General features: G+C 54.8%; 7 protein-coding genes and 1 non-coding gene across 8 annotated transcripts; 3 read left to right on the top strand and 5 right to left on the bottom strand.

Annotated features, from left to right (window-relative positions):
- Nucleotides 1-823: 823 nt before the first annotated feature.
- On the top strand, nucleotides 824-925 carry P153DRAFT_t119. The gene has a single exon. It is a non-coding gene; the product is annotated as a tRNA-Met (tRNA).
- A 2,065-nt stretch (nucleotides 926-2,990) lies between these two features.
- P153DRAFT_261256 (uncharacterized protein) lies at nucleotides 2,991-4,668 on the bottom strand (the record flags this gene model as incomplete). The annotated part of the gene is made up of 2 exons (XM_033662833.1): nucleotides 2,991-4,444; nucleotides 4,473-4,668. Coding segments are annotated over 2 exons (1,650 nt in total), but the record flags the coding sequence as incomplete, so codon positions are not given.
- A 576-nt stretch (nucleotides 4,669-5,244) lies between these two features.
- P153DRAFT_435419 (kynurenine 3-monooxygenase) lies at nucleotides 5,245-6,694 on the bottom strand. The gene has a single exon (XM_033673144.1). It carries the CDS (start codon nucleotides 6,583-6,585, stop codon nucleotides 5,320-5,322), a length of 1,266 nt encoding a protein of 421 aa, XP_033518631.1. The 5' UTR covers nucleotides 6,586-6,694; the 3' UTR covers nucleotides 5,245-5,319.
- A 414-nt stretch (nucleotides 6,695-7,108) lies between these two features.
- On the top strand, nucleotides 7,109-7,825 carry P153DRAFT_302609 (NAD-dependent epimerase/dehydratase-like protein; the record flags this gene model as incomplete). The annotated part of the gene is made up of 2 exons (XM_033664463.1): nucleotides 7,109-7,178; nucleotides 7,230-7,825. 2 exons carry the CDS (start codon nucleotides 7,109-7,111, stop codon nucleotides 7,823-7,825), a joined length of 666 nt encoding a protein of 221 aa, XP_033518630.1.
- Nucleotides 7,826-7,985: 160 nt separating this feature from the next.
- Nucleotides 7,986-10,940, top strand: P153DRAFT_327287 (uncharacterized protein). The gene is made up of 2 exons (XM_033665325.1): nucleotides 7,986-8,662; nucleotides 8,712-10,940. Exons 1-2 carry the CDS (start codon nucleotides 8,149-8,151, stop codon nucleotides 10,853-10,855), a joined length of 2,658 nt encoding a protein of 885 aa, XP_033518629.1. The 5' UTR covers nucleotides 7,986-8,148; the 3' UTR covers nucleotides 10,856-10,940.
- A 340-nt stretch (nucleotides 10,941-11,280) lies between these two features.
- On the bottom strand, nucleotides 11,281-13,571 carry P153DRAFT_371100 (uncharacterized protein). Its single transcript, XM_033669186.1, has one exon. The coding sequence runs from the start codon at nucleotides 13,248-13,250 to the stop codon at nucleotides 11,709-11,711; it is 1,542 nt and encodes a 513-aa protein (XP_033518628.1). The 5' UTR covers nucleotides 13,251-13,571; the 3' UTR covers nucleotides 11,281-11,708.
- Nucleotides 13,572-13,992: 421 nt separating this feature from the next.
- On the bottom strand, nucleotides 13,993-15,771 carry P153DRAFT_302793 (uncharacterized protein; the record flags this gene model as incomplete). The annotated part of the gene is made up of 1 exon (XM_033664470.1): nucleotides 13,993-15,771. The coding sequence occupies one exon, from the start codon at nucleotides 15,769-15,771 to the stop codon at nucleotides 13,993-13,995; it is 1,779 nt and encodes a 592-aa protein (XP_033518627.1).
- Nucleotides 15,772-16,771: 1,000 nt separating this feature from the next.
- P153DRAFT_351105 (uncharacterized protein) lies at nucleotides 16,772-17,323 on the bottom strand (the record flags this gene model as incomplete). Its single annotated transcript, XM_033666317.1, has 2 exons — nucleotides 17,003-17,323; nucleotides 16,772-16,947 (listed from the first exon to the last, which is right to left on the bottom strand). Exons 1-2 carry the CDS (start codon nucleotides 17,175-17,177, stop codon nucleotides 16,772-16,774), a joined length of 351 nt encoding a protein of 116 aa, XP_033518626.1. The 5' UTR covers nucleotides 17,178-17,323.
- Nucleotides 17,324-17,521: the final 198 nt, after the last annotated feature.

Here is a 17,521-nt window from a genome sequence, read left to right as displayed (position 1 = left end):
GGATCTAACTTGGAGCTCTTCGATGCTGCCCAGCGGATCCACTGTTCGGCGGCGTTGAGGTTCAGACTAGCCGCCGACTATCCACCAATTGGGCGCGTTACGCATGGGGGCGCTCCCTACATCCAACACCAACCATGACGTTCGTATCGTTTGGAGGATTGGCACGGCAGGGCAGTGGGATATGTTTCAGGTCGAAGCGCACGTGAGGTTTGTCTCTGAGCTGAGTGGGATTGTCGAGATAGCTTTGACCGCGGCCGGGAAATTGGTCGCTTCGTGCCGTCCCGGTGTGGTATCAGCACACTCGAGACATCGACGCAAGGGTCGGTGGCATGACTTGATCTACATAATTTGGGTGTAGTCTGGTCTGTTTTTTTTATCGAGGCAACCTCTACGTTTCTCTGTTGGCAGTGCCTTGTGAAGATTCGACTCCAAACGGCGCTCAGTGTTTGCTTTGCCACGAGGACAACGGGCTCTCTCCCGTCCAACACGCATGTTAGCTACACAGATTTTTATCAACATGAGTACTCGGACGTTTTGAACCTGTCTTTTCATCCCATCTATCTTCATCTCGCAACCATTTCAACACATAACTATTTTCTTCGACATTTTCTCTGCCCAACCCCACACACCCACCCAGCGAGCAAAATCTCCACTACACTAAATCCACTCCCCTCCCCCACTGAACATCCCCCTCCTGGCCCCCACCAAACACCCCTTTCCTCCCCACCTATCCACTTTGACCTCCCGTCTACTCCCTTCCCGCACCAGTATCTCCGTATATATACCCTTCAATTCGTCATTCGTTCAACCAATCAAATCAACAGTCTTCTTGGTGTAGTCGGTTATCACGTCGGTCTCATATTAGACCATGACTGCTCGAAGAGTAGACATCCGAAGGTCGCCAGTTCGAATCTGGCAGAGGACATGACTTGTTTTTTTGTTCTGCTTGGGGGTGTGGGACAGGGCAGTGGAGGAAGGAGGATATGGAGAGAGAGCATGTGCGACTGGACATCTGGATTACAACTATTTGCCTCTATTAATAAGATGGTACAGTACGTATGTACTGTGGGGTTCGTTGAAGCCGAACAGCTGATTAAGGTGGGAACAACTCCTTTGGCGGAGGAAAAATGATCTTGTAGCGGTCTTGCAATTATCTATCTCCTTTGTTTTCCTTTGCCCATCAAGCGCCTCAAGATCTCTGCCTCTTTCATCCTGAATCCCTGGGATCTTGATCTGACTTCTTGTCCTTCTATCTTTATCTTTAACGCACCCAGCCGTCCTCTCTATAAATGATTCCAGCTCTTTGTTATATGCACTTTATTCTCACTTCTCAACTTATCATCTTCTTGTTATCTTCCCCCTCATCCTGAACACTCCGCTCATGTGTTGTTTATTTCTACGTTCTACCACGCGAGACAGGCATCTCGACTTCAACATTGCCTCTTCACAACGTGCGAGTTACGACTTCGTCATGCATGGCGGTGTCAAAAACACACTTGGTCTGTGACTTTGGAACACTGGAACGTGGAGTTTGGGACTTGGGATTTGAGGCTTGCATATGACATGACCACGCTGCGCCCAGAACACCCACTCACCCACTTATCGCGACATGCCATCCAATCATGCAACCCGTGTGTGTAAAGTATCGTCTTACGATAAAACTCTCTACACTGTACACTTGCACTGAGTCATATCCTCACCCTTTGTTCACTCTCTATCCCTCTCCAACCAGTGCTTAATACACCTCCACACCGACATTTCTAACCCCGCATACACCACCATCTACTACCTCGCACCTCATTCATAAGCTCACTGAACTGGCATACACTATCTACACATCCCATAAAATGAAGCCACCTCCACTATCCAGCAGCTCCCCCTCCCGCCACCCATCGATCCGCCGCTCAAACAGCGCTTACAACCTATCTCGCTGTCCAAACCCGCATAGTCTAGTCTCAGCCCTGGGATGAACGCTGGAGTGTTTACACACATAGCACAGGGAGTGTATGTCTTACTCGCTGATGAGAATAGCACACAGACAGACAGATAGACCGCCAACAGCAGAACAACGATCACCCATCTTGTAGAAAATCGGTCAGCAACACAAGACCCCCTGTCAATGCATAGCACCACATCATTACAGTCCATGGACAGTAACGGTTTTCGAGCTAATCTGTACAGGCAGATTTCATCGGGTTTGTGGGATGGAACAAGGCGTCTTTTTTTTAAATCAGCGTCTCCCCAACAAATCATCCCTTACTAGTATTGTCAGTATACTTAATTTAGCGCTTCTTGTCCAGTCCGCTACTGTCTATCCCATTGTGGTTCTTCCCAGTGCGTTTATTGGGAGGAAGGGAATATGTTATGGGGATGTGTTCACACAGCGGTAAAGGGGATGGTTAGTCGTGTGTGATGCGTAGGGAGCGCGTTGTTGGTAAATAGCGCCTGTGACCCGATGCTGGGAGTATGGGCTTCTGCTGCGTGAGCGGGGTGGAGGAAGGGTGGAGGAAAGCGAGTAGACTTCCGACACAGAACCCAGTGCCGTGACGAGATTATGCGCGTGGCCTGAACCTGATCACCACACACGAGCCATGGAGTACAACTCAGGCAGGTTTGAATAGAACCCCTTCAAAAGAGCCTACATCCACACACTCTACCACCACCCCCCACCCACACACACCAATCCCAGACACACCAGTCTACAAACCCTCACCTCCCCACGCCCACCCCCCCAACCCGCCCCCCTGAAACCCCCCCTCAACATCCCACCCCCCGCCCTCAAACGCACTAAACTCCGCCGCCAGCCCCTCCACATCGCCAAACCAATAATCCGCATCCATCAAGCCCCGCGAATCCATCTCAGGAACATGCACTGTCTTCACCCGCTTACCCCCCACCGCCGTCTCCCCCAACACACCAACCATCAACCTCTCCCGACACTTCCCAAGCACCCCTTTCACACACCCCAACATCACCGCCGAGCCAGCCGCCGGCTGACTCACAGCCTGCAGCGCGAGACCCAAGAAAACAATATCCTTCACGTCACTTCCTTTCTGGTCGATCCTCGCGATCAAAGACTGGATGGTGGATTCCACCGTTTCGACCAGCGCGGCGCAATCCCGGGATGATGGGCGCAGCGTCTTGATGTGCTGGCATGTGCTGAGCGCGGCCCAGAGGATGTCGGCTTTGCAGCAGCGGTGGAAGAAGGTCTGGAGGGGGGTGGGGTTGGGGGTTATGGTTTGGAGGGCGAGGGGGGTGAAGAGGGACTGGTAGGAGAGGATGGTGAGGGAGGAGGTGAGGCAGTGGGTGTGGATTTCTGGGTGCGTGGTGGTGGTGGGGTCTTGGATGAGGGGTTTGTAGAGGTAGAGTAGGGGTCGGCGGAGGTAGACGTCTAGTAGGACGCGGTGTAGGATGGAGCCGCTGGTGGTGTTTGGTGAGTTGGTGGAGAGGGATAGGATGGGGGGTTTGGAGGATAGGTGGTGTTCTATTTGCCTGCCTAGGTCGATGGCTTCGTCTATGTTCGGGGCCGAGCGGTGCACGAGCGAGAGGGCTTTTAGCCGTTGGGGTAGGCAGTTTGCGAGGTGGACTTGGTAGATGTTGTCGGTGTATATGTTCAACGGACGAGAGGGAGGGAGCACTGTCGTCGACTCGTCGAATTCCGAATCGTCGATGTTGGCCGGCACCAGATCAGCCAGGCTGAACTCAGGGCTTACGAGTGGCATCCCCGCATGCATGGATGCCTGTAAGTCTATTTCGAGGACCGTCGCCCACAGCCTGCGCCTCATCTCTGACTGGTACGGGGTGATCTTCGCATTACCCGATGAGTTCATGTGCAGGCCCATCATCATACCGGAGCGCACAAGCGCGCCAGTCGAAGTCCACAGCTTCTCTGGACTCAGCTGCCCCAGGCTTTTCGACAGGAGTAAGAGGATCTCCACCTGAAGTGTGGTCAGCTCAGTGCGCTGCTTCCGGCCCAGTTCGTCGAGCCACGCTTGGATGAGTTCGATGGCGGCTCCTCGCAGGTACGTTCTATATGGCTGGCCATTATTGATGTATATCGAGTCGTCCATGTGGTACGCCATGGTCAGCACAGCAGTAACCTGCGGGATGATGCTCGACGACGTGCAGAGATCGGGATTCGAATTTGCCCAGATCTGCTCGTACTGGTGCATGAACGTGGGGATATGCAGTATGCGCATAGTGCGCTCAAAATGCTGGCAGTAAATACCAACAAGTCTATCACAATATGTCTTTGGGGGAAGAAACTCCCGAAGCTTGAGCAGGGCCAGGGAGAAGTCCGGCTCAGCGACATCCGGCGACGAGACTTTCGCCTGAGATTTGTTCTGCAGGAACTTTACTTGCTTTGCCGCAGCCTGCAGCTCTTCATCCTTGGAGACCTCATTATTGATGAAGTCCTTGACGTCGAGGAACCAGTGCGTGTTAGCTTATACGATTCGAACTCGACAACAAACATACTTGATTCAGCAGGGTAACGCGATCATTCTGCCCATGATACACAGACCGTGTCCCCTTCACCACCAGCGTCCCCAGCAATTTCGCCGGCGGAGTTTCCTCCTTCTCCGCAGTCCGTTCATTCCGCACACCGAGCATCTCCTCCACCCTAGCCATCCTGTTTTGCAGATCCTCGAGCGCAGTTAAACTGGGATTTGTAGCCGTTGGACTCTTCACATACGGATTCTCAGACCCCACGGATGATTTTCTCGCGCCTTCATGCCCGTTTGTGCGTGGTGCTGATCCGCCGTCCCGATTATATGCACATGTCCCCGCGCAAGATGCTTTGACGCAGTTCTCACAGGGTGAGATGCGGTCGCATTTGAGTTTCTTGTCGCGGCAGCGTAGACATGAAACGACTGGGCGAGGCCGTTTCCTTGTATTCATGTCATCCATTTAAAAGGTATTCCGTGAATTCACTCAGTCCGGATGACTTCAAGTGGCGATCAATTTACGGATGGAGATGGAGGATGAGAGATGGCCTCAGAGTTTTGTTATGACGAATGACAATTGAGAAACTCCAATGCTGGATTCATTGAGTTTGGCGTGGATGCGGCACGGATTGTGGAGGTCTACGTTCACAACGGGCGTAACGGGTACTAGTGTGGCGCTAAGCCGAGTTGAACATGAAGTGCAACAAACGTCACATGAAAGCTGTGCAATGTGGAGGGTTCAAAATCACAGGATTGAATAGCAAAGACACTACCATCTCTCCACTTTAACATCAACTGTCGACTGTTAGAAAAGAAAGGATTACACCATCCAACATAGCAAGCCCACCCTTTCCCTCCATTCAAGTCCTACACTCTACCCCCTCTTCTCAGCCTCAATAAAATCCCGCACTTCCCTCTCCACATCCGCATTATACAGCCACGCCAACTCGCCATCCGCCCCCGTCTGCCAAACCAGCTTCCCCTCCGCGGCCAAAGCATCACGCTCAGCCTGCGGCAACCGAACGGCGTTCAACTGCAACGTGAGGTTAATAACCCTATCGACACGCTGCTGCCGCATATCTTTCCACACCGTAAGTGCCCTATCCAGCGGCAACTTCGGAGCCAGCCCAGCCAGCAAAGCAGCCAGCGTAAACGCGTCCTCGAAGCCTTGCGATGCACCTTGGCCCGCTGTGGGGGGAATAGCATGCGCAGCATCGCCGAGGATGACGACGCGGTGCGCAGGCGAGAACCAGCGATCTAGCTTGGGTACGACGTAGAAGGGCCAGATAGCCAGTGTGTCGGTGGACACGTTGTTAAGCGCTGACTGCACGATGGTCGGCCAGTCTTGGATGTTGGCGCGGAATAGCTCGAGGAGTTGCGGCTTGTTGGCGAGGAGCGCGTCCCAGCCTGCGCGGTCTTGCTCGGGCCATGCGCGCTGGGTGCCGGCGAGGACTTCAGAGCCGTCGATGTTCTGCGGGGCCATGACGAAGGCGCCGTTCTTGCTGTGGATGGAGACGGGCATGGGGTATTCGTCTGGGGAAGTGGAGGCAGGGAATGTGAGGGTTGACTTTTGGATTGCGCATGTTATGGCGACTAGGCCTCCGTATTTTGGCACAACGCTGGGGGCGATGTGTTTGCGTACTGTTGAGTGGATGCCATCGGCGCCGACGAGAAGACCCGCAGATGCGCTCGTGCCGTCAACGAAGGCGAAGGTGACACCGCTGTCATCCTCGGAGACGACGTGGCTAAACTTGACGCCATACGTGACGGGTATTTGCAGTCTTTTGACTTCCGCTCGCAGTTCGGTCAGGAGGACTTGGCGATAAATGCGGAGGGCTTTGTACTTGTACAACTTCTCCCCGCCGAGGTAGTACGTGTCTGTCGTAACACCGTCGTGGTTCTTGAAGGCGATGGACTCGAAGTTGTAGCCCTGGGGCCGGAGTCGATCGTAGAGTCCCAAGGTGTCGAGGATGTGCAAAGCGTTGGGGGAGAGCATCAGAGCTCCTGGTGTGCTCGCGGAGGGCTCGCGGAGTTCATAGATACTGCAGGAGATTCCTTGTCGGTGGAGGGAGATGGCCAGAGCAAGACCGGCAAGGCCTGCGCCAACGATAGCGACGCGGGTTGGTGGTGCGGAGAGCATTTCGGTGTGACTTGACGACGACTTTGAAAATGAAGTTGAATGTAAGGGGGAGATGCGCTGAGTCTTAGGATGATGTAGAAGATGAGTGAATAGGATATGAGATGTGATAGAAGGGCTCAACTCGAAACCTTTATACAGAATGAGAACACCTACCCATTCAATGTGACTAGTGCTTACCCATCTCATCCGAGTCCTCGCGGCCCCGAAGAGGACGTTGTCATGTTCGATCGTCCGGCTTCGGATCCGGGGAGCTCGGAGGATGTCTGTATCGTCCGGAGGAGAGAATCATAAATACAGAGTCGTTTCTTCTTCAAAATAATCACTCACCTTCTCAATCTCTTACTCATACCTTGATAACTGCAAAGACGCGAATAGTTTTACTTCTGCTCTTCCTCTTTGCCTTGTAATTGCCAACGTGCCAGTACCAACCAACTCGAGCATTCAAGACAACATTCAAACCCAAGAACATATCAACAACACGCTACCAATTACCTCTCTCACGCCAAACAAGATGGACTCCGCCATGCGTGTTCTTGTCATCGGAGGCAGCGGCCGCACAGGCAAGCTGGTCATCAACGAGCTCCAACAGCGAGGTTAGCAACGCCCCACATTAGTGCTTACACAAACCTGACATAAGCCAACAGGTCACGAGGTTACAGCCTTGGTCCGCAATCCAGCATCGATGCCATCGGACAGCAAAGTGCATCTCATCACTGGCACACCCACCAACAAAGACGATGTGCGCACGGCCTTTACCGCGAGTCGTCCGCACGTCGTGATCGTGACGCTCAGCGCGGTGCGCGCCTCCGACAGCCCGTTTGCAGCCAACATCTCCCCGCCGCGCATGATGGCTGACTCCAACGCCAACGTCGTTGCCGCGATGAAGGAGTCATCTACGCCAAAGGCTAAGCTGGTCATCCTGCAGGCGTTTGGCGTGGCCGAGTCGTGGCCAAACTTACACTGTGTTATGCGGCTGCTCATGAAGAATAGCAATATGATCTACCAGTACCAGGACCACGATGCAGTGGCCAAGGAGGTCAGGGACAGTGGGGTGAGGTATGTCATGGCCAGGCCGTCGAGGTTGGTCGAGGGCGAGGCCACGGAGGTGAATGAGTGGGCGGGGGATGGGAAGGGGGTGCCGATGATGGGGGTTATTACACGGGAGAGCGTTGCGAGGTTCTTGGTAGATGCGGCGGAGAAGGAGACTTGGGACGGGACGGCGCCGGTGATTACGAACTAGGCGGTGGATGGTGAATGTAGCATATTCCTCGATGGTCAGGTTCGTGTTAGAATAGGTATGGAGCTAGCTCGCAAGGCTGACCCCACAACACGCAGGGACCCCGAATTAAGTCCCCAGAGCTACCACAGTGTCCACATCTTCCCAAACTCCCTTTCTTCCCCCCAGAAGCTGCATTCCGAGCATCAATTGCATCTCGTCTCGCCTTTCCTTTTATTTCTCACCTTATTTTGGCAAGGTATGTCGGTGATATGTGTGGCGACGACCAAGTTGGGAGCTCTGTTGCACACGGCTAATAGCTCCAGACCCAGCTCCTTACAGCAATCATGGCGGCCAACACATTCGAAGCCAAGGTCAAGTCGGTCCTCTCGGGCGACACGGTGGTGCTGCACAACATCAACAACCCCAAGCAAGAGCGCATACTGAGCCTGGCATTCGTCACTGCGCCCCGCCTGCGACGGGAGGGAGACGAGCAGTTCGCCTTCGAGTCACGCGACTACCTGCGCCGCCTGCTCGTGGGCAAGGTCGTGCGCTTCCAGGTGCTGTACAAGATCCCGACGGGCGCCAACCGCGAGTACGGGCTGCTTGTCCTGCCCGACCGCATCGTGCTGCCCGAACAGGCCGTGGCCGAGGGGTGGGTCAAGCTGCGGGACGATGCTGCACGCAAGGAAGACTCGGAGGAGGCCGCACAGCTGTTGGACCGGCTGCAGGCTGTCGAGGCGCACGCCCGGGTCGAGTCCAAGGGCCTGTGGCAGGAGTCGGGCAGCCGCATCAACTCGCAGTCGGAGCTGGGCGACACGCAGAAGTTTGTCGAGGACCACAAGGGCGAGGAGATCACCGGTATGTTGTGTTGGGGGTTGGAGGTGTGGGCTCAGCTAACTTCCAACAGCCATCGTCGAAAAGGTCCTCGCCGGCGACCGTCTGATCGTGCGCTTCCTCCTCTCGCCCACCGAGCACGTGCAGACCATGGTGCTCCTCGCCGGCATCCGCGCGCCTGCCACAAAGCGCACCAACCCGTCCGACGGCAAGGAGCACGCGGCCGAGGCCTTTGGCGACGAGGCGCAACAATACGTCGAGTCGCGGCTGCTGCAGCGCAACGTCAGCGCCATCGTGCTGGGCACCACGCCCAACGGCCAGATCGTGGCTGACATCAGACACCCCACCCAGGGCAGCATCGCGCCCTTCATCCTCAAGTCGGGCCTGGCCAAGTGCACCGACCACCATACGACGCTGCTCGGGCAGCAGATGGGTGTCTTGAGGATGGCCGAGAAGGCCGCCAAGGACGGCCGCGTCGGTCTCTACCAGGGCCACGTTGCGCCCAAGACCAGCAAGGCGAACGAGATCGAGGCCGTCGTGAGCAGAGTGCAGAGCGCCGACACCATCTTCGTCCGCAACAAGGCCGGCGAGGAGAAGCGCATCAACCTCAGCAGTGTCCGCCAGCCCAAGCCCACAGACCCCAGCCAGTCGCCGTGGGTAGCAGAAGCAAAGGAGTTCCTGCGGAAAAAGCTGATCGGCAAGCACATCAAGTACCACGTCGACGGCAAGCGCCCGGGGTCCGAGGGCTACGACGAGCGCGAGATGACCACCGTCTCCCTGCAGGGCAAGAACATCGGTCTGCTTCTTGTCGAGAGCGGCATGGCTACCGTGATCCGCCACCGCCAGGACGACACCGACAGGAGCCCCATCTACGACGACCTCCTGCTTGCCGAGCAGACCGCCCAGGACGCACAAAAGGGCCTCTGGTCGCCAAAGTCACCCTCCACAAAGCAATACGTCGACTACTCCGAGTCCCTCGAGAAGGCCAAGCGTCAACTCTCGCTGCTCTCTCGCCAACGCAGGGTGCCCGCCATTGTTGACTACGTCAAATCTGCCTCTCGCTTCACCGTCCTCGTCCCCCGCGAGAACGCCAAACTGACCTTTGTGCTCTCCGGAATCCGCGCACCGAAATCTGCCAGGAACGACAACGAAAAGGGCGAGCCGTTCGGCAAGGAGGCCCATGAGTTTGCCAACAAGCGATGCCAGCAGCGGGACGTCGAGATTGACGTCGAGGACTGCGACAAAGTCGGTGGTTTCATCGGCACGCTCTACATCAACCGCGAGTCGTTTGCCAAGACGCTCGTCGAGGAGGGTCTGGCGTCCGTACACGCCTACTCGGCCGAGAAATCCGGCAACGCAAACGAGCTCTTCGCCGCGGAGCAAAAGGCCAAAGACGCGCGGAAAAACCTGTGGCAAGAGTACGACCCTTCGCAAGAGGAAGATGCGGAGGACAGCACAGCGTTCGCCACTCAGACGTCGACCAACGATGCGCCAGTGTCGAGACAAAAAGACTACCGCGACGTCGTCGTCACACACGTCACCGACGAGGGCAGACTCAAACTCCAACAAGTCGGCACCGGCACAGCCGCCCTCACAGAACTAATGAGCGCCTTCAGCAAATTCCACATGAACCCCACCAACTCAGCCGGGCTCCCCAACCCGCCCAAAGCCGGCGACTTCGTAGCCGCAAAGTTCACAGAAGACGACACCTGGTACCGCGCACGCATCCGCCGCAACGACCGCGAAGCCAAAAAAGCAGAGGTCGTCTACGTCGACTACGGAAACTCGGAAACGATCCCATGGTCCCGTCTCCGGCCCCTCTCACAGCCGCAATTCCTGCCCGCGAAACTCAAACCTCAGGCCCTCGACGCGCAGCTGTCTTTCATCCAGTTACCGGGTAACCCAGAGTACCTCGCCGACGCGGTGCACGTCATCGCGCAGGAGACGGCGGACCGTTCCCTCGTCGCGAATGTCGACCAGGTGGATCGCGATGGCCTGCTGTGGGTTACGCTGTTTGATCCCAAGCTGAGCAAGTCGGGCGAGGAGAGCGTGAATGCCGATGTGCTTAGTGAGGGGCTCGCCATGGTGCCGAAGAAACTTAAGGCTTGGGAGAGGAGTGCGGGGGATGTGCTCGCCGCGCTGAAGAGGAAGCAGGATGTTGCTAAGGAGGAGAGGAGGGGGCAGTGGGAGTATGGCGATTTGACCGAGGATGATTAGGTGGGTGGTTGGATGGGGAGGGGGGGGGTTGTGTTTGACTAGCCGTGTATGTGTGTATGTACGTGTGTGTCTATGTAAAAGATGGTAGCGTGAAGTCGTGGAAAATCTAAGAATTCAAACGCGTATGCTTTGCTTGTGTCTTGTGGCTTTCTTTGTACTTGCCTTCTCCTATGCTCTCATCAAATATTGGGTTCGCCATTTGTTACCTCCCTCACTCTTTCTAACCTCAAGATAGTGGTCGTTAGAAGTAGAAGGGGATGGGGTGGAGTATGTACGTTCGCCAACAAATAAGGTAGCAGAGGAGAATAGAGTGCATATACACATCTGCTAGGAGATTAAGGAGGGAGGGGGGAGTGTTTATGTAGGATCTTGCGTGCGAGGCGTGGTCTGGGAGTTATATATATTGCTACGGAAATGTTTGTTTTGTCCAACATCTATTTGTTTCTCTGCTATCAAATGTGTTTTTCTTCTAGGCTTTGCATGTACGCTTCAGGTCGAGAGTTCTGGATCGTTTGATGGACGGCGGATTAGAGAAAAAAAGGGATAAGAAGCAGAACATTCGATTGTCATGATACTGTTGGGTATATCGATTCATGAATGTGTGTGTGTGACTGTATTCTACATACGTACGCATAACCATAACCATGATACCTTCATGCCATCTGTCATTAACCCACCAAGCCAGCCGGTCGGTATCCGACGCCAGCCCATATCATACCATGCCATGCCATTCCATCTGCTCATTCATCGTACACTGCAACCCCGCTCGATTCGCTGTCGCAATCGATCCGCAAAGAAAAAAAGACCGAATACCAAAAACGCCATCATATCTCCCACAATTCACTACAAACGCTTAATCGCTGTCGCTCAAGCTATCTCTCCTCCCCTTGGCGGCACCTCCACGGCGATACCCATCCATGACATCTCTGCCTCGCCCCCTCGGTCCGCCGACCTGGCTCACACTCTCACTGACACCCACGCTCTCTGCGTACTGGCTCAGTCCCGGGATGTGGCACGGGTACGACATGTGGCCTTGGGAGTCGCCGTTGGTGGTTGTGAAGATGTCTGATGGTGCGGCTGTGTACGCGCTGCGGGAAGGCCTGTTGCGCGACTTGGACGGGGGACGCGAGCCTGCAGGGCGGGACGATGGATGCGCGTCTGCGGTGCGCGTTTTGGATGAAGATGAAGGGCGGGTTTTGGATGCAGGCCGGGAGCCGGAGGGGCGTGTGCGAGGCTTGGAGGTGGAGCGCGGAGCGTGCTTGTTGGGGTCCGAGTACTTGGGGACTTCGGCCTTGGGGCGGTAGTCCGAGTAGTAGGATGACTCGCCTGCTTCGGTGCGTGCTTCAGTTTGGCCGTCCGTGTAGGCGCTGCTCACAACGGTGGTGTCATCGCCGGTGGTGAAGGAGTATGCTGCTGAAGGGGGTGCACGACGAGGACCAGTGATTTGCTTTTGGACTGGAGCTGGGGCTGGGGCTGGGGCGACGTATTCAGAGGGCGCGGTGAATTCGGTGGAAGCGCGTGTGTATCCAGTGAGAGGACGTGTGACTTCTGCCATTTCTGGGTTGTCGGACATGACGGACTTGGCCTTCCTTGCCTTCTTCGCTGCGTCTTTCTCGCGTTTGGCCTCAGCTTTGTTCTCCTTGGCTTCCAGAGTGGCAATACGGGCGGCTTCCTTTTCGGCCGCTTTGGCGCGCTTCATACGCTCTCTTGCGCGCTGCTCCTTGGCCTTGGCTTCTTTCTTGGGGTCCTTCTTATCTTTCTTGACGAGGGGTTGAGCAGAGACGTTGGATCCGATTTCAGAGGGTTGCGAGCCAGAGTAGTCCGTGTACGTGCCGTCAGCTTGACGATTGAGGCCGCCAACGCGGGCAGCTTTCTCGTTGCGGTAGTGGCGGAGTTCGGGGTCGTTGTAGTCGTTGGTGTGGTCGCGACGCTTCTTCTTGCGACCATGGTTGCCGTCTCCACCGCGGATACCTCCCTTGCCTTCCTCAGCGTCACGGTATTCGTTGATGTCAGCGCTCGTGCCAGTCTCGTCGGTGTAGCCCACACTGCTTGGGGCACCGTAACTGCCTCCATGCACAACACTTCCACCGCCGAGGATAGTACTCTTGGTAGCGTTCGACAGCGTCTTTCCGTCTGGGCCTTTGCGTCGCATAACAGTCGATTTGTAGTCTTCCCAGTCGTCCTTCTGCCATTTGAAGCCGCCGTTCTTGGCCCAGAAGAAGAACCAGATAGCTGTCATTGTCATGCCTACGCCGATGAAGGCAAACAGCACTTGGTAACCAGGGCCGGACATATCCTGTGGTGCTTTGGCGCCTGCAGAGGCGAGATTTTTGTAAGCATCATCTCGTTTCGTGAGATGGTGCACCAAAGCGACAAAGTCGGGGTGCGGCGCCATGATGGCGAGCGTGCAAAGATGTAGTCGAGCTTGCGAGGTTGGGAAAGAGCGTATGAAATCGGAATGACAATTCAGCGAATGCAACTATCACCAACGTCAGAAAGAATCCAAGTCGTAATAATGCTTCTTTCGTGATGGTTCTTTGTTTTGGGGGAGTGGAGTGAGACCCCGATACTTTGCTGTAGTTGGGAGTGGAAATTTCACGTGGCTGGGAGGAGGTTGATGGAGAGGCTGGGGAAGCGACGCTGACGCAACTTCGTAAACAGTGCGCTGTCCCAGCAACGCACGGGCGCGAACAACTCACCAACGATCACACCGCAAATCTTCTGCAGGGGCTGTATGGTGGAATGCAATTGTTCCATGTAACAGCTAGACTCTAGTGTAATCAACCGTCTGTTATCAGCGACTCTCGACGAGTAACCAGTTTCGAGCCCAAATCCATGCATTACCCATAAACGAGAGACTCTTTGCACATCTTACTCTATGCAGCGCAAACAACCGACCACCCAAACACCCCCATGCCCAATTTATTTCTCGACAGTCTGTCGATGCCAAAATGCGAGACCATTCCCCGACTTTTACCCAATGCACCAGCCCATACCATACACACAACTTTTGTTCCTCTCAACCCGTCCTATGCATGTCCAAGCCAGCCCCCATCGACAAAGGAAATTCGTTACTCGTCATGTCATTAAAAATGCTACTCTCGCAGTAGTAACACCACCAAATCCATCCTCTTACATTATGCAACATATGCAGGCGGCGCCTCTATCTCGTCATCGCTCCCCATCCACATACTACGCGAAGCTTTTGAATCTTTTCTCCTAGGTGATCCACGGTCCTTTTCGTCTTGCACCTTGCGTGCAATCTCCTGCGCCATCTTGAGCATCCACGCCTGCTCGAGAATACCACCTGAGCCTTCTGCGTTGGGATACGGCGAAGCCAGACTATGAACTCTGTCCACAGATAGTGAGCGGAGGAGTGGAGATGTGGATTGCTGCGCGTTGAGAAGTTGGGAGTGGTGTGACAGTGGGGGCCGTCTTGGCGAGGAGCGCGAACGTCGTGATACTAGTTGCGGTCGTAGTTTATCTTCCGTGTCTTCTGCTTTCTGTTTTTGTTTGGCTTTTGCTTGCGGTGGTGATGTGAGATGAATCGCTGGGGCGAGTACAGCTTCATGTTCCGGTAGTCTGCTTGGTTCGCCAACATCCAGACTGCCGTGCTTGCCTTCGAATCGGAGACCTGGCTTTGTGGGGGTTCTTGGCGGGGTGATGACATCCTCTGGTTCGCGCTCCTCGGGTATGACGCTCGATGTTTCTGAGACGCATGCGCTTGCGAGTGGTGTTTCCGTCTCCGTTTCGGTGTGAGGTTCTGAGTCATCTTGTTTCTTGCGTAGATCAACGACACGCTTCTTGCGCTTTCGCATTTGACCAGTGCGTGAGCGATTGGAGCCAAGACTTAGTCCTGCAGAGGCAGAATAGGTGGATGACATGGTCGGCCGTGAGCTGTGGGTCTCGTTGTCTGTGCTGCCGGAAGCGACGGATGGGGCGTTTGACTTCAAGCTGCCAAAGGTGGATTGTATCCTTGACAGACTACCCTGTGTGAGAGCGGGCGTGAGGGTGCCGGAGTCGGCTCGGTCTGGATGACCAGCCCAGGCACGAAAAACAGCGTCGCGGATGCCAGGCGTAAAGAGCGACAGGGTGCGTTGTGACTCCGTCAGTGCTGCCAGACGCAGAATATTCTTCTGCGAGAAGGACGCGTGCACCTCGCCGGTGGCGTCGAGCGACAATGCAGAAATCTGAGACTCGTTCAGGGGGTTGCCAAACTCATCGACAGCGTCATGTGGAGGGGCGGCTAGCGGATCAATAGGCTCAGTACTGTCTTCGATACCCTCCAATCTCTCCACCGTGTCTGTTTCCAGCTCTTGAAATTCTGGCGATAAGAGGCGTAACGATAGGCGATGGATGATGGCAGGCAAATCTTCCATGAACAATATCCGCAGCTGTCCCTCGATCTCCTTCTGTAGATAATCTCGCACGAACGGGATAGAGTCAAATGTCGATGACACCTTGAGCGAATCCAGCGGATCGTTTCGGAATACCAACGTCAGGCCTTTTTGCTTTGAAAACACCAGGATGACGAAGCCCGACAGACGAATATTCGACAGCGTTATCTGCAGTGGTATTGTCAACCCAGATGCTGCTGCCAGCGGTTGTGGCGATGCGAATTCTGGCTTGGTCGATAGATACGTCTTCAGTGGGTTCGCCTGCACTTTGGTCTTGAGTGTCAAGAAGGCGTCGCCCGCATACGACATCTTGAAGATTCCCCTGAAGCGATCTTCAGCCAGATCGCCAATCTCCAGTATCTCCAGCTCGGGCGGGGTCGTGCCCAGGTTCAGCTCGGTTACGATGATGTCGTCGACGATGATGGGCGGTTTGGGCGACTTGTTCAACGCCGTCGTGAGCATGTCTCGCGCGCGCGACGTGTCGGCGATGAGCGGCGACCAGTTGAAGTTGAAGGCCATGTTTGCGTTGACGCTCCTAGCGGCGGATGGGGATGGGTGTGGTGCGTGTTTGTGCGGACGGATGTGGTGTCGCGTGCATGCCTCGACTGCGCGCGTGAACGGATCCCGTCACGACTCGAACAAGATGGGTGGTAGATGGAATATTACGTCAGAGGGGAGTAATGACTGCAGTGGTAGTAACCGTGTCTCTGTCGTGCAGCAACAACGGGCCTTTGAGGACGTTCAGGTGGAGTGGGAAGCGTTCAGTGGAGTGACAACAGTTCAGTGGAGTGAGAACGGGCAAAGGGATTTCTCGGGATTGCCAGGCGATTTGTGACGATTGCTTCCGCACACGGTTCGGCTATCCAACTGTCAAACCAACTTTTCAAACGGCCGTGCTTCTGCGGGACGAACTCCGGCCCGCGCGTGTGTGAGAAGCCAGGTTCAGGTACGCAACAACAGGCGGTGAAAGTCTGAAACACAACAAGGTAATTTTGATCGCGGCACAAACGGGTGTCAAGTGGTACAGTGGCAAGCGAGTGTGCGAGGCCTGCCCTCCTTATGCAATGTACGGTGTAGGGTTGCACAGAACATGTCCCAGCTCGAGTCGTCATGCCCCACGTTCAGAGGCCGTGTAAACCCTGCAGGACATCCCAAAAAGACGCTGATATACGACACGCACCCCAGCCCTGCCGCAGGGTCGGGTAAAAGAAAGTCTAGACGGCAGGTCGCTTAGACTGAAAACTGTGCGGGGGAGCGATTGCGTACGCTCTAATGCGTTGTGTGCATGTTCTAAGAAGGAAGTTTCTTCCTCCATGATTTTGTGATAACATATCAATCTCAAAATACATGCAGCTAAGCTACATACTCATTAGCAAGATCGAGTACAAGATTGATACTACAATCGAAATAGGTTAGGCATATACTAACATTTTTGAGGCGTACTATCTTAATATAATTCCTGCGAGTAGTCGTCAAGCTGTTGCAAGATTCGCTGCATGCCATCCAACACGTTTCACACTCATTCCGCATCTCCCTCCAGCAGCTTCTCCACTGCGTCCACCTTATCCTTAAATCCCTGCTTCTTATCCGTCCGACTCCCCACCCTGATATCACTCTGAATCCGCACCACTCCATTCTGGTGAAGCATAGCGTGACACTGCCCAATAACGCGCATCACATCATCCCACGAGCCCTCTACGCGATCATAAGCAACTGGTAGGCACACGCAACGCGGTGCAAAACGACGTACCGACTGTCGTCCCCGCAGAATGCATCGAATAGCTCAGCCCGCTCTTCTTCAACAGCCGCTGCACTTCTGCCACCTGTTTTGACACGCTGGCAGTTGGTGTGCCGAGCGGGATCAGACAGAAGTCTGCTATGCAGGATGGTGGCGTTGGCAGATCGCCGAGGTCGTTGGTCGCCATATTGGATGGTTGGTGTTTGGTGTTTTGATGTTGGGAGGTGAGGGGCGATGATTGGGTGTTGCGGGGTGGAGTGATGACGCGAGACGCTTCACTGTACGATGTGTTGTCCTCCTTGATCCTCGTGACAGCGCGACGATTGGTTCAATTTTGGACGTGATTGTTGTCAATCAACGGGCGGCGATACAGGTGAGATTGCCTTTTCACGTGGGGTTGACCGAGTCTTATTTTAGGTGCTCGTTTGAGATTGTCGAATTCTGGTCGAGATTTCGATGTTCCAGACCTCTCGTTACGATGAAATCTTTTTGCAAAAAAGTTCATTATGCAATGAATTTGGTAGACTTTCA

This window comes from Dothidotthia symphoricarpi, assembly GCF_010015815.1.
Source record: "Dothidotthia symphoricarpi CBS 119687 unplaced genomic scaffold P153scaffold_24, whole genome shotgun sequence".
Lineage (NCBI taxonomy): Eukaryota > Fungi > Ascomycota > Dothideomycetes > Pleosporales > Dothidotthiaceae > Dothidotthia > Dothidotthia symphoricarpi.
This window is presented reverse-complemented; position numbering and strand designations above follow the sequence as displayed.